Raw genomic sequence first — 16,452 nt, 5'->3', positions numbered from 1 at the left:
CATATGATGGCCCTAACTAGCAAAATAGGACCCGTTTTGTAATAAACTAGAGTTATTCTGATGCTACTGTGATGGAATCCGAACTTGAAATGACCAAACTAAACCTCTCTCCTCTGCCTTCGCTACACATTTCTTCTTCTCCTCTCCTCTCCTCTCCTCTCCTCTCCTCTAACCTGCCCTCTGCTCTGAATGTGATTCATTCAGTCAGCCACACAGGCAGATTGGGGGTGCCTCTGTGCCAGGCTGGACTCAGGAAACATTCATCTTCTTGTTTAGTCTGGGCACCATGTGTTGGAGCTGGGAGGTCGCTCTCCTCCACAGACCCCTCCTCTTGTGCACACAAGCACAGTAAAACCCTACACTGACAGACACGATCTGGACGTTCACGGCTGTGGTTCATTGTTTAGGGGCTCAGATGCACAAAACAACGAAACTTCAAAAGCGGCAGTCACTGCAAAACAGCACGAACATCAAAAGAGGAAAATGTGCACTCCCCGTGTGGCTCAGGTGTGTCAGCGAGGAGGCTTTGTTCATCAGCATCCATTTCTTATGCTGCTGTAATCACATAATAAAGAAGAGGAAAGAGATGTTGACTCAGAGCAAAGAGTCATTTATGAAGCAGATAACAGGAGGCAGGTGCAGGGAATGTAAACAGTGCAATATTTGTGCAGTTGTGTGACAATGTGAAACTGTATGTGCATGTGCTCCTGAATGCTATTTGGGCTCTTGATGCCACGTGAAAGTGTAAATGCCTTGACATCACTTTCTTCCTGCATGAACAATATAAACAGGGCCCACTTTGACTAATCCCTTAGTTCTAAATCCTTCCATTGCTGAAAAGAGACCCAAACAAATGGAGAGGGGAGACAAAATAAATCAAAACATTTGGGATTTGACAAGTGAGAGAGCAGGTGAGGATTACACCTGAAGCTATTCAGTTTGGAGCCTCAGCCTGTGCCAGTCTGTGCCAGTCTGCTATGGAGGAACCCAGTGAATGAGCCACCTGCTTGCCTCGGAAGACACCAAACGACTCGACTGCGCTTGTATCATTTGACTTGAGTAAAGAGAGTGAAATGACAGGCAGGTTTGCTTTCAGTGACACAAATGCCAAAAGATGCAGAACAAAAGAGATTCAGTAGCTTCATGGTCTCAAAGACGGCTTTAAAAAAATAAAAGTTGAAAGATGGGAATGAAATAGTGAAATTCATTAAAGATGAGTCATATCATAAAAAAAAAAAGAACAGGAGGAGTTATCCAACATGACAGCTTGTCATGTGGCCACTTTAATCCAAATGTTACATAGTTGCTTGACATGCTGAAAAAGGCCCTAATGCTGGATGTCTATGGGGATATGCTGCTGACATTCACACACAGTTTTATATTTTATGCAATGTTACTGTTGCACTTGATAACCTTAACGCCCAACAGCTTTACTCAGCTACTCTAACGCTTTACGTCAATGCCCCATTTAGCAATTACTGAGAGTATGTTAGACGGAGATAAGGACAGTTGTATTCATTTATTAATAATAACTTCTCCTGTGACACATCCTTACCTGTATCACAGAATAACATAATAAATCCTTTAATGGGTTATAAAGCTTTTTTTTTAACTCCACAATGTAGGTTTAACAGTCAACGGTATTGCTGCGGAGTCATTTTCATTTCAGTACCCAGAATTTTAGAGTCAGTGTCTTGCTGGCTCACATCAGGTTTAGGTTTCCAGGGCATCTTTCTACCAAAGTGACACAGAGTGCAAAAAAAAAAAAGATGCACCAAAGGCCTTGGCTGCAATCCACCCATATCCCACTCTTGCCCATGGACCAAGCTGCCCTTTTCATATATTTAGCCTCAAATCATCCAAAGCCCTGGTGAGCTGCTGCTCTCTATTTTAAAGCCAGTTTCATAATCTTCTACAGGGAGGCCGGAGAGTTTAGCCGATGGCCACAATGGAGCCACTGGTCTAGATCTCGGGAGTCAGCATCAAACACTCCAAACGCGCACAAACAGAAATCTTACTTAAGTTCTGAGTTCATGACTTTACTCATTTGAGAAATGTCTGAAGATGATGACCATGCCCACGCTATGCGAAGAAAAAAAAAGCCCAACTCTTTGCATTACAACACATTTTAACCCGTCACAAACACATCGGCAGTCTGCAGAGACACCACAACTCACGCTCATAACGTGATGTAGCAGCTTGGTGAATCTGCCTGCCGTTATGGATTTCCGCGTAGAAGAAGTTGAACAGCTATTGATTAAATAAATTAATAACAGCCTGAAGTAATGAGAATGTGAAGTGAGAGGTGTGACATCAGACCCGGGCTGGAAAAGTGAATGTGGCACTATGAGGCCAGTCAGATTGTCCTGTGGCCCGCTGCAACAGTGACAGAGAGGAACAATGAGACATAACCCAGCTGGGGAACATAGCACAGAGGGTCAGAGGGGTCACATGACTGTGTTTCTGTCTGTCTGCCCGTCTGGCTGCTGGTCTCTCCGTCTCTGGGTGGGCGCACACTTACACATGCCTGAATACAAGTGGCAGCATTCATGAAGATGTGGTCAGACAGATTACGTCCTTGAGAGAACGTGAGTGTATCATTCTGCGTTGAAGACTTCAATCAGTCCTCCAGTCAGACAATCTCTGAGATGTAAAGGATAGAACATGACGGCCAAGACTCGGTCAACAAAAGGGTCCAGAGGTTAACAAAGCGGAGGCTAAGTGCCAGCTTCGGAGCCAGCCAGGCTGCAGGCAATATGAAGATTACAAGCCACCTTCTTCCTAGATCTCAGGTCTGAATATCAGACTGAGCAGAAATACCTTATTACAAACTATCTTAAAGTAAGTCAGAAAAGTGCTTCTGTCACTCAGCAACTATTGTCAGAATGCCCTTGAGTAAAGCCGTCCGTTGCGACAAGAATGCAATTACAGAGGGAACAAAAGGACTCATAATGCAGCAAAAATGGCTTCACATTGCATCGCCTACAACCAACACACACAATGTCAGTTTTCTAGAATCGCCTTTTCTTTTTTACAGCCACAGTTTAAAATATCCGGTTGGATTAAATGCGTCTCCCTTATTCTGATTGGTAGCATGATAACATGTCTTTAATATCAATATAATACGAAACTCATTTCACAGTGTTGCAGGAAATTGTTAAAACAAAACAACTTTTATATCTTACATACATTTTTAGATCATTTGGATGACTAAATCTAAAATAATACCAGACCAGTTGGGTCAAAGTAATAATAGAGGGTGATTAAAAACCAGAAGGCTGAACTCTTATCCACAAGACTCTTACCAGACATGCCCTCTATGCACTTTGGCATTCAAGCGTTTCATGCTTTTAGTAACAAACTTTTGTTTGAAGACGACATTGTTTTCCAGGGTAATTGCAACTGTCAATAACCCAGAGACAGTGAGCGTGTGCGAAATGGTTGGCAACTATGCCAGGCCACCAGCTGGTTTAGGCGGTGAACCTGTCAGGTCAGGCTCTTCTCCTCTCCCACCTGGCTCCGCATCTGTCCATCACTCCATCTCTATCTCTGCCTCTCATATTACCCCTCGATTATGTAACACTTTAAAAGCATTGCAAGTGCAGCCGAGCAAACGATAACGGTAAATACAAGTTTTTTTTGTTGTCATAGAAATGTGATTTCTAATCAGGTTTATGGAGTCATACAATGTATTTAGCCTAATTGTGTGTGGCTCATAAGTGCACTTTAGTGCCTTCTGGTGCAATATAAAAAGGATTGGTCCAAATAAAACAGGCACAACAATGACACTAAAATATTTATCAGAGGTTTCATGTAATGTCAAAAAGAAAAATGGACAAATGTGCTTTCCCCATAAGCAAGGGTTTTATAGCTATAGCTGCATTGCTGCATCTGCCTTTCAAAATATTTGTCATGCAAAACATGTCTGCAAGGAATTTGGAGTTAAATCGGCCCTAAAGATAAAAGTGATTTGCCGATCGATAAAAGCAGCTTTATTGCTCCTTCCTCTGGAAAATGTTTCAACAATGAATAATTGATGGTTGCACATCAAATTAACTGCCAGCTGTCGCATTGTGAACTGTGGGTCTCAATCAGCAACTTAGCATACCCTTCTTGACTTGCCATTGATATTAGACGCTCCCTGCCTGCCTGTCAAAGGATTTCAGGGGATCACACAACAACAAAGAAATGTCTTATGAAATATGCAGCGCTGAGGAACATTTGGTCCCGATCACAATTCTTATTCTGTCTCCATGAACATAAAAGAGAACCAGAGAGAGGAGAGTAAAATGAAGAATTAGCTTTACTTTCCCATTACATATACATCATTTCTGTGTTAAGCCATCTATACATCTACAATACATGACAAAAATTCACAAAACTACTGCTTTTAGTATGCTTATACTTCACTATGATTTCACTTACACCCCTGTAATTGAATTATTAGAATGTTTCATGATAAATGTACACTTTTTCATCAATTGCTATCATTATTTCCGGCAACATTTAGTTAAAACAATGTAGCTTTTCTTTTTATGAAGCAACAAGACGCTTCAGTATGGATGTGGGCCAACCTTTTAGCTAGAGACAAGAGAGGAGGGGCTGCAGTAGCCATGAGGCATACACTTGGCTAGTATGGGGTGCTGAAACTTTAAATGATGTTTGAACAGGGTTTAGACAGACAGTCTGCAGGGAGCTGCACAGGTCAGTGCCATCACCAAAGCCCAGCAGCCCAAGCATCTGCTCTCTGAAAACAACAAGCAGAGGGGACATATGCACATCCACGCAGTGTCACCATGTCTTCCATGTACAGTATACACCTGTGCATGTGTTAATATACTTGTGGACTTGTGATGTTGCCACGGTGGGACACAGATGAAACATATTACATTGGAGCAGGACAGGGTTTTCTTTCCATGCAAAAGACACACTGCCCTGTTTCCAAAATGATCATGTTTGATTTCTATCCTTGTTTCACTGCCGGTTGTATAACTCCAGAATGGGTTCTGCCAGTCCTGCCTTACATTGTCTTTTTATCCATTCTCTCTGGTCATAAGAAATCAAATATTACATATATATATAACAAGGGATGTTAGATAAGAGTTTCTGATGCCTATCACAACCCATCTGCATCCTTCTGCTGGGCGTCGTGCAAAACTATTGGCTGGGAAGGATCATGACAAATGGTTGTTTGGCTGAGAATAATTCGAAGAGACAATTGAATCAGAGAAACAGACTCTACAAATAATGGATGCCGAACTATTGACTTTAGCACAGCTAAAATAATCTGATTTAAAATGTATTTCTACTGTTTTTTTTCAGAGCAATATCAAAAGTATAGTAATGAGGGCTTAAATCTTTTTATCCTGTCACTTGGTTGAATGGTCTATTAAATGTGCTCCTATCCAGCTTCCACTGCTCCTGAACTGATAACATATTCACCCCTTTTGATTTCGTTCTTGTGATGCACTGGAAGAAGTGCGGTAGGATTGGGGATAAAAGTGGAAAAAAGGGAGAATCTGAAGAAACTGCTGGCACAAAATTCTCATGTGCATCACAGTTTTCTGTATTCAACCTCCAGCTGTTGACATCAGTTTAGCAGAAATACCCTCCAGTCTCTCCCTGCAGCTCAGGCTAGAATGCTGCGTCAGTCTCGTGATAGCTTTGGCTGCCTAGCTGGAGAGCATGCATGTCTTACCAATGACTTCATCACAAAGCCAAACTGTATTATTCCCCTTTAGAAAAATCCCCAGATTTGAGAGAGAGTGGGGGTGTGGGGGGCGAGTACATTTGATCCCTGATTCAATGTTCCTAGTGTTTAATACTGTAAAAATGTACCAAAGATGCTCAGAGGCACAGGGCGGCTGTCAAACCCATCTAAGTGTTTCATATTGAGGGGAAAAGAAACTTGCGAAAAAAGTGAAGTTTTCAGTCACAGCCTAATGAACAAGCTGTGCTAGCAGGGATGAAATTAATAAACGTCAAATTAAACTCTTTGACAAAACCGTACAAGAGGCATAAACCTCCACGAGAACTGGAACTCCAGTTTGGGCATTAGAATGAATCAGGTTCAACCTGAAATCCTATTAGCTGTACAGCTGGGGGCGCTACATGCAAGGAGCTTTTGAACTCTCCTACATGGAGTGGAAGAAACTCACCACACTTTCACTGATGTCAAAGACTTTAGTGTTGTTGGGTGTGATGATGTGAAGTGGTAGGAAACCTGTTAAAGCTAAAGATGAGAGATTGCATATGTGGCCAGGAAGTCTGTTTTTATTTCTAGTTGCAATAAGGACTAAGAGCAGTGCCGCAGGAATAAATCTTCCTCTGTTTTTGTATTAAACAGCACACGCGCTCAATGTTTTACAGCTCTGCTCGTCCACGTATTGCATAGACATGTCGGCCTAAAGAACAGGCCCCCTGAATAGCTATATTCAGTTGCTATACGGCTTGTCAGTATTACCAAAAAGCCAAAGGAAGTGTGATTTCATGAACAGGTGTAAAAAGAGAATCTGTATTTGTGTTGTGAATTTTTCGCCTTAATTTGAAGGAACACATCAAGCAGGAAATTATTATTCAGTGCATGTGGGTCACAGTGATCTTAATGGCTTCAGAGCAGGACGAGGGTGTTCTCTGTATCTGCCAGTCATTATGTTAACTATGACGGGCCGAGACCTTGCTGAGCACATGACAACTATAGCACAATGTCTGTCTGTTCTGCTGGCAAATAAGGTACATTTAAAACTGACTCAATTATAAGCCACAGTTAGGCAGAACACGCAGTTCTTAGCATCCGATATCAGCACTGCGCCCATAAGGAACAAGCACTCGGTGCACCGCTGCTTCGGAGCATCGTGATATACACACCGTGTCTCTCTATCTTTCCAATTAATTTCTAATGAACGCGATTACTTTGGCTTTATAGGCCCTCATTGGGGGCTGAGATACGCATAGATCGGGTCTCACTGCAAACAAATGGTGAATGAAACCCATTCGGCCTACTATACCATATTTAAAGCTGGCAATGAAAACTCTGTCTGACTTCTTAATTATGAATATACTGTTCATCACGCTCACTATCGAAGGCCTGAAGCAGCACAGGTCATAAACATTCAGAGTAGTCTTTGCAAAGAAATGCTTTTTTTTTTGGTGAGTAAATACTTCTCCGACAGGGGAATGCCCGAGTTATCAGTTTCATATTTAAACACACATTTGAAATAAAGGGGTCTGCTTAGAGTGAATACAATTGATGTGTCCATCTTGCAAACCTAAAGCCCTTTGCCAAAAGAGAGGCTCCATCAGCGCTACTTGAGCCATTATTCATTATCCATTCATTGCAAAAGGTATAATGTAGGGTACCTTCTTAGATGCTGCTGGGTAACCGATAATGTAATGTAGGGGTTGATAAAACCTCTATAACAACCACACAGGTAACTGCACACTTTTATCATATCTCATTCCACAAGCACCTTTATTAAATACACGTTGATACATGCACCTGTCTGTAGTGTATATTAAACTCTCAGCACTACAATTGCAAGTCAACACACACACACACACTAGCACACAGATGAACCGTCACTGCCACTGATGCAGCCAAGAAGAAGAAAAAAAAAACAGGAGAAAAATCAATAAAAATGAAAAACATATAAGCAAAGTATGCACCAGCTCTGTCTCCAGCCACTTTAATTTCTCTTCTTCATCTGACAGTCACCCTCTCTATTCCTCTCCCAGGACAGTAAGAGAGAGAGAGTGAGAGAAAGAGGCCTATACATCAACGAGATTTAATGCTGCCTCATCCTGCTCAGCACTCGTATCACATGGTGTACATCATCAATAATCTTTACGAGCCACTCTGCCTTGGCTAAAACACACGGATAATGTGTGGCCCCTGCTGGAACCACAAACTCCCAACCCAGGCATCTTGGAGCATATTTTTTCTGCATCACAACATAAAAAAAAAAGGCCATTAATAATTAAAAAGGTTTCTTTGGTTGAAAAGTGAAATTCAAACACAGGATCCTGACTCAAAGATCCATCTCTGATAGACAGAATAAGGGTTTGTAACATCGTGTTTGAAACAGACCACACGATAAGACACACGTTGTTATTTGTTCGCTATAATGTGCAGAAGATTCATTTTCAAGCAGTATTGTGAGAGATTCGAGTTTCCTCCTATGTTGGTCGTTTGTTGAGCTGTGGGACTTTCACACGTTCACAGTCTTTTGTCACTTTTTCGCGCTGGAAGTTTTGAGGCAGTGAAGCGGCACAAAAGACAACAGGGTAAAGACAAGAGGAAAATCCCAAAATAGCCATGGGGCTTCAGACATGCATGATGGTTCTATTTTTGAATTTGTAACCAGCATTTACTGAGCAGAGAGCGAAGGCATTCTCCTCCAATGTGGATATGACATGTCCATTTCCCTTTAGTTTAGGGATCAACCAAGGAGTAAACTCTGAGTGTCCTTTCTGTCCTCAACAATGAAGAGAAACATTACTTTTGTTTGTGTTGCTCTTCGTTCCTCTTCCTGACCATACACCACAACTATGCTTTCAAGAGATGCCCTTAAAACCTCCATTGTATACCCTGTTGGGGAACTCAAAAAGGGGGCATTTCAATAAAGAAAAAGTTGTATTTCCTATCCTTGAAGGCCCACTGGAATATCCCAAACAACCGGAGAGAGAGAATGTGCTTTCACTCAAATCTCTGGTCACATCTTTAGGGTGGTGATTGATTGCTCGTTTCGTTGTTATCTTAGATATGATTTAAATGAGTTCAGCTAAAGGTCAGTAGGTCCTGCCATGGCTTGAGGTCATGAATAAACAGTGTCTATAAAAGTGGCAATAAAAGGCAGACAAATCAGTTAATGGGGAAGCAGACTAACAGTGTAGTAATAGCAGTAATGTGAAGCTCAGATATCGACACCTGGAATGTAGAAATCGCTTGTTGTAATATCATTGTGCAAACTGCATTTCGTGTTTATCCTGCATCCCCCCCCCCCTGTCTTCAGCCACGACACAGTTTGTAGTCATCTGCCAGTGTGTACAGTAGGCAGTAGCTTCCCCATGGTGGATCATGTGTTCAACATCTACACAGCAGGTGGCACCCTCCAGTTCAGAAAAGTGAAGCCAATGAAGTGTGCCTGTATAGAAGTCTATGTTACCTAAAAATGTCTACGCCCACTTTTTATATACAGTCAATGCTACACACTCACACAGTAGGTTACCACCATTAATCAGCTACTGTTTTCATGGAACAGTTCAATATTTTGGGACGTACAATTATTGGCTTTGTTTCTCATGTCTGTATGCTAAGTAAGTACGGAGCTGAAGCCAGGAGGCAATTATCTTAGATTAGCATAAAGACTATAAGCAGGGGACTAGCCTGGCTCTAATGCTTTTATTGTATCGTTTATTGATTACAGACAATGAAATCGTGTTGGCACCGCTAGTTCACTAAAAAAATAGTTACAGCTGGTACAACCATAACTTCTTTAACATTTTGCTGGTTTCCTTTAGTTTGTTTATGTAACAAACAGGTTGCCAGCCTTATTTTCCACCTGCTTCCATCTATGCTTGCTACTACGCCTGGCTTCAGCTCCACACGTAGCGCATAAACTTAAGCGTGGAATTGATCTTCTCGTCTAAGTCACTGCAAGAAAGTATATTTTCCAAAAAATCACACTATTCCTTCCATTTTAACTTAACCTCGAGTTCAATCCTGGTAGAAACTCTCTCCTAGTCGGCTACATGGACACAAAACTATTTTAATGACATCCTCCGAATATTCCCCTTGCAAAAGATCACAGATGGGTACCGCCAGCAACACTAAATATTAATGTAATGTTAATGCAAAATTCAGTCCCCTGAAACAACACGTCGATGTTAAAGAAATAAACACAGCGGGAGATTTAATTTGAATCGTCTGAACTGTGGAGATAAAAGTGAGTGAATATTTAGCAGTTTGTACAAAAGGGCCCACAGACATTTTGTGCACATTCACCAATGCCCACACAGACAGAAAAGCAGACTGTCCAACAGACACACACACACATACCACATCACGTTTGCCTGAAGGGCAAAAGGGTGTAAGAGGGGAGGTGGAGACATATTGATTTCTCTGTCAACTCTTTCAGAGGAAACCCTGAGGGAGGCCTTGCATCCGCTTACACCCCTCGGTTGGATGAATTAACCACATTTATGCTTTGGGCTAGAACACACACACACACACACACACACATTACATCTAATTGAAAAAATATATATTTAGTAGTGAGATGTCTGGTTTGAAGGAATGTCAAGCCACATTTGCAGTATTCGCTTTGAAGACTCGGCTGTGTAATCATGCCAAACTAATAGGTCACATTGAAAGTAAATATGCAAAAGTTGTAGACATTTTATTTCAAGTGAAAACCTTGGGAACTGAAGTCAGGGTGGGCAACACAGAGATTAAGGCTTTTGTTTTATCCTTAATCTGACACGGAGAGAAAGCCAGTCCCCTCTGCTGTTTGTCTTTGAGAGCCGCACAGCCTCAGGAATCAGGAAGAAGCAACATTGCCCCAAGCTACACCCCAAAAAGAAAAACACACCAGAGGGGATTTACAATACACACTCATGAGTAGTCACATAACCAAAGCTCTTTCTTCTTGCTCAGTGGCCCAATTATTCTCTGTTTCTGTTTGAGGGATGAGTCACATCCACTCATTTTCTTAACACACATCCCAGGTCCATGATGGTTCACCTACTCTTCTTTCTTTTAATGAGTCATGGGACTTCTCTCCAGTCTTTGGGTGCTTATTGACAAGCCAGAGACAAAAGAGAGTTGTCTCCCACAGCTGAGAAAACATTGTCATGGCATGACAAAGTTGTGGCATAGTCACGTCTTCCCTTGTGACATTTAGAGTAAAATGTATTTAAAAACTTTTTTAAACTCCTCTGACTGACCTAAGTCCGTAGACGAACAGGTGTGAAGGTTTTCTTTTCTTCTTCTTCTCAATCATATGCAAAGGAACAAGAACAGCATGACGTAACGGTGAGTAAATAATATGAATCCTTAGTGAAAGTTTGTGATTGCTCGATTCATGGTGAGAGTAGGGGGTTTGCTTAAAATCAACCCCCTACTTACGGGCTTCAATTTGTCAGCTCAATCACAAAAAATGGAAGGCCTGTATAGTTCAAAGGAACTCACTCCCTCAACTTCCCTTTTGGCACGGTAAAAAGCACTTTCGAGCCACTGCGCAGTGTGTAAGAAACTTGTAAATGATCCAGTCCTGTAAAAGACATACATAAAAAAGGTAATTATTTCTGAATAATCAGAAATACATATCCGTTTCGCGAGTCAATTGATGTGGAGGGGAAATACGTTGCCATCTTAATAACTCTCGTGTCTGCCTGATAGTTGTCAAAGAAAAAGAAAACCCAGAGAGACAACTGGGGGTTTAAAGAGTCACGAGAGGCTGCAATTAAAGTAATCCCTAACTCTTGGCTTCAATGTCAAAGAAATGTGCGATCACATCCCAATCCTCAAACTCATTCCCATTACACTAAGCTGTTTCAAAGGGAAGTAAGGCAGCATCTGTGAAAAAAGTCTGTCATGGATACACACTCCTCAGACTATCAACAGCAAGTACTTTCAGCAAAACTGACACAGTGTACTATGCAGTGAGCATGTACAAGCATGTAACACTTCTCTTGCCAATGATTCACGCGGTTATCGCTGTTGTCAACAGGTGGTAGCACACGTGTACATTTATGTTACTTGGGGCAACACGGAAATGTCTTAATAACGTCCATCACTTGTAAACAAGCTGAAGCAACTCTGCACATACTTGTGTGGTAACAAGTCTTGCAAAACCATATCAGGCAAGAAGCAACATATCATAAGTGCTGCTGCGCGAGTAAAGAAAATGCAGACGGGGCTTGTGATCGCGCCGTGTTGTTCCTTTTATTGACTCACCCTCTCAATCGCCACAAAAGGTGAGGTCACCCAAAAATCGGAGCGATGACTTTATCTCAAGAGCATCTTGAAAACAAATCCTTGCACGATGGGGCGTGGGATCAAAAGACCTGTGTGGTTACACAAGGGGTCAAATACGTTCAAGTTGATCCAGACACAAAGAGAGAAAAGAGTCTGGGAGGCTTGGAGATAGCGAAGATTTATAGGAGAGGCAGAGAGAAGTTAAGTCAAAGTCTTTCCAGACTTTTACCGTTCCAGATGTTTCCATCAATAGTTAGCCTTGCCCTGTTAGTTTTGTACAACAGCCTGTGCTGATGTTTACATCTGTCTCTTTATTGATGGAATGTAAAAGCATTAAAGCAAGCCTATGTAACTATGAACATTCTTCCTCTTCCAAATGAAAAAAACTTGAAATGATTAACAATAAAACGCACCATTCAATAACCTCAGGGGGTTTTGCTAACACAACCTTTCTTGACCAGTAGCTGGACAATGCTAGCTATTGTTAGCTAAATTTAGGTAGAAATTGCTGTATACCTGACATTGCAGAGTGTGCTCCCTTGCTTCTAACTCTTCTCATGTAATACTATGTTACACTATGTTTTAGTACTTACTGTTATCTCATAACTGTGGGTTGTGTTCAACTAAAGTAACAGAGAGCAGGGGGAAAGTACTTTTTTAATTGACCATTAAACTATTATCCTTTGAAGGGACTATGATTTGCTTTGTGTACGGGACAAAAACAAGACATACACTATATGACCCTGACCTCAACCCCATCCAACACCTTTGGAAAGAATATCGCAAGCAAAGCTTTATCAGTCAACGTCGGTGCCCGACCTCATACTCGTATTGCTGAATGGGAGTAAATCGTTTCAGCCAGGTTTCTAATCTTGTGGAAGGTTGGAGGCTGTTATGATTTTTTTAATGAGATGTTCACACATGGGTGTAATGTTTGGAAGTCCACATGGTTTTGCCATGTAGTGTACAGAACAATAAATCAAGAATACATATAGATGTACACCCAGGATGAGAGATGCCTAAAGGAATAAGCCAAAAATGTTGCTGAACCTTGGTTTGACGCAATGTCATCCAGTATCAAAAGGAAGCAGAACTTGAACCTGTACTTGGAGCTCGTATTATATCCTCTCTGGACAGAAGATGTCAAACGGATTTCCTTCTCGGTGGAAGCTGGCACATTAATGCCGAAATTGGACCCTTTGGCGAGCAGCAGTCGGCTCTGAAGCTTTCACACAGTGGAAATGTCACCTGTCACACGCACTTATCGTCTGCCTGTGCGGTGTGCATCAGCTCTGTCTGACCCTGTGGGTCTGTGCTTTAGCTGCCGTCATGCCCTGTAACTGGCATTAGCTGGAGAGATGAGGACCTGGCACGGTCTGAACCCGCCACATTAACCAGCTTTGTTTGTATACAAGCCATAAGTGGATAGGGAATATGACGAGCTGCCCATTAGGCAGAAGTGAAAGGGAATTTAATTGCGCTGGCCTATTTAAAATCCAAATACTTAAGCAGCATATGGCTCCATGTAGCCAACAGCATTTATATATCAAATGGCTGTTGAATCAGTCTACTGTATAGTTGGTTTTCTAGAGAGACTGGACTGTTGAGAGCACAGCTTTTTCAGTGTGTGACTTCAAAGTTACTGTCCATAACAAGAAATATAGGCTCACAGAGTTCTCGTGTCTGCGAAGAAAAAAACTAACACTTGAAAAACTCACACTGGGACAGAGGCGAAAGGCAGAGAATACACACAGTTCATTTATTCCTTTTGATGGTCTGCGTATATGTGTGTGTGGGCGGCGACGGCATCTTTCAATAACCGATTCGAATGCTGTCAAAACATGACAGGAAGGAAAGGAACGAAGAGGAGAAAGATGCAACGAGAAACAAAAGTGTAGAGTGTGTCATTGAGAAGAAAGACAAAGAAACGCATGCTAAAGCGATGAACGAGGGAGGACATGAGAGCAGAAGACAAAAGAAGACCGACGTAGAAATATAATAGACTGTAAAAAGAGGGGTTGTGTCACTTCCCGTGTCCTTAAACAAATCCATCCGTGTGGTTTCAATGCACATTTAGGACCAAATGAACTGACCCTAAACCTTAGAGAAGTGAATCAGCTCTGCAGAACGACCCTTTATTTGTGTAAAGAAGAAAGTGGAAGCTACACAGCCAAGAACATCTGGTTTCCAGTACAAACCTGCCCCCTTATAACCCACAACCTGTCTTTACTGGAGGGAGGGATTCACAAGCAGACACAGCTCAAGACCTGTTGATTTCCCAGCATGCCCTGCTCACATTCCTGACCTCCTTCTGTCACTCTTTCACTTGACTCACCCCTGTTGCCTACATCTACATCTCCCCCACACTTAAACCCCCCCCTTATTGCTGTTTTTGAGTACAAGCTGAACAGTCAAGTGTGATTCAAAAGTGATATACAGGACACATTTTGACGAATGGGGGGGAAAAAACTGCTGCTAACGGTATAGTAAGAGTGCACAAATTCATCCCCTGAACAATCTTGGTCAAGTTGCCTTTAAGAGTGTGAGATAACTGTGGCCCTGACAAAACCATGAAAGCTGGCGCCCTGCAGAGTTGGGAATCTGGTGAGAAGGCCAAAAGGGAATGATAAGACTACTTTCCTCAACCTCTTGGCCCCCATTTCTTAATCTGCACCCAACAGAGGCCGAGGCAGTGGGATAGTGACAGAGATCCCATGAGCAGTCCTTCCTCTCTCTCCTCTATTGGGGCCATGTTCACACCGACAATAGCACTGCGTCAAACAATTAGGCTTCCTCGTTCATTTCAATGAGACCACTGCATCAGCGGGATTCTGGGGAAATGCAGGATCATCCGGCGAAAAAATGCAAGGGTGTCCGCGAGAAACTGTGGTCAATCAGTGTAGGTTTGCATTCCTGATGAAATACCTTGTAAAATGAAAAACTGGACTTCCAGGATCACTTCTCACTGGTATCTGCAGCAACTTGCACCCCCCCCCCCCCCCCCCCCCCCCCCCCCCGGCAGACCCCAGTTTTTTTTTGTTTTTTTTTAACACTGCTACTTTTGGTCCGAATGCCTGTTAATTGCGGATGTTTGACAAGAGCATCCCATCCTTTGCCACGGGGCAGGAAGGAGATCACAGATAAACCGGGAATGCCTAATCAATACTGTCAGTACACAATGACCTAGCATGAGGGCACAACAAGCAGAAAAAGCTTAATCCCCTGCATGCTGAACTGGCCAACAAATGAGATGACAGACGAGCAGAAAGAGGACACAACTGAACAAATGAAATCTGGGTATGCTCTCTAAACGTGCAATAACACGGATTTAAAATCAAAGTTTGTCTCGTGAACTGATCATGTGAGAAAAGTAGACCAAGTCGGCATTCAGATTATGAAGTTTGGTTCATTACTTACTGTGCACAGAGCCTTGCTGCTGACTTGCGACTTTGGGTGGGATGATCCTGCTCTTGGGAGGGACCGTCTCCATATTTTGGCCCTTCTCACCTGGACCCTGGCTGGGGGCCTGAGTCTCAGTCTGGGTCTCGCTCTGTGCTTTCTCCTGTGCCACGGCGGCCTTTAAAGACTTCTGTCTGCTCAGGATACCGTCGCTACCGGCCCTCATCAGCTTTTCCCCCACGCTCAGCACCCGAGCTCGACCGGCGGTGCCAGGGCATTCCTTCCTGGAGGGGGGCAGCTTGGATCTGGCCCCTATCGAGGGGGGCCGGGCAAGCCTGGAGGCTTTGGACATCCTACGGGTCGGCGGATCAGTAAAGCCTCTTCAGTCTTTTCTCAGCCAGTGTGACTGCAGCTGCGTCCCGTGGGCAATCCAGGGTATCTCTGCTCTCGGTGAGTGTGACTCTGTGACTCTCCAGCTCCAGCGTGTTGTGACTGGTGCAGGTAGGCTGAGAGGGCCCAGAGGGAGGGCACTTTTGGGAAGGCAAGCTCAGAGGGTGAGGGGTGGGGGGGGTTAACAGATCCTTGGAAGGTGTTCTCTTCTCCTGGAGTGGCCTCCTGGGATCGTCCTCCAAAGCAAACAGTGCGTGAGTGTGTGTGTGTGTGTGTGTGCGCGTGTGTGTGTGTGCTGGTAAACTGGTGTGTGTGTGGACAAACCTGTGGAGTGACAGGACATGCTGTGTCAAATGCAAACAGAAACTCAGGTCTCCGATGTCAGCGCATTCCGGCTTTTTAATCCCCTCTCTGCTTCTCTTTCTCCGTCTTTCACACTCTCTTCCTCTCCATCCCTCTCTCTTTTTGCAAATTTCTTCCGCTCCCTCTCTCCTTCACTTGCTCTCATACTATGCTTGTCAACTTCTCTCTCCTACCTCATGCCTGATAATCATTTCCCATGTTACTGTCCTCTTCTGCCTCTTCTCTTCTCTTCTCTTTCGCTTCGGTTCACTCGCTCTTCTTCGCTGATGCTCAGTGGGTAACCATTCCAGCGCTCCCGCAGACGGAGACCATAGACAGAAAGA

General features: G+C 43.1%; 1 protein-coding gene across 11 annotated transcripts in view; it reads right to left on the bottom strand.

Annotated features, from left to right (window-relative positions):
- The window catches only part of kiaa1217 (KIAA1217 ortholog), a gene marked incomplete at its 5' end in the record, with an annotated part of 79,759 nt that extends 64,031 nt beyond the window's left edge, over positions 1 to 15,728 (bottom strand). For all 11 annotated transcript variants that reach the window (XM_079181533.1, XM_079181546.1, XM_079181541.1 and 8 more), the window contains one exon: positions 15,395 to 15,728. In XM_079181533.1, coding sequence (XP_079037659.1) covers positions 15,395 to 15,728 — 334 coding nt within the window. The remainder of the gene's footprint in view (positions 1 to 15,394) is intronic.
- Between the last annotated feature and the right edge of the window lie 724 nt (positions 15,729 to 16,452).

This window comes from Pholis gunnellus, assembly GCF_910591455.1.
Source record: "Pholis gunnellus genome assembly, chromosome: 20".
Taxonomy (NCBI): Eukaryota; Metazoa; Chordata; class Actinopteri; order Perciformes; family Pholidae; genus Pholis; species Pholis gunnellus.
This window is presented reverse-complemented; position numbering and strand designations above follow the sequence as displayed.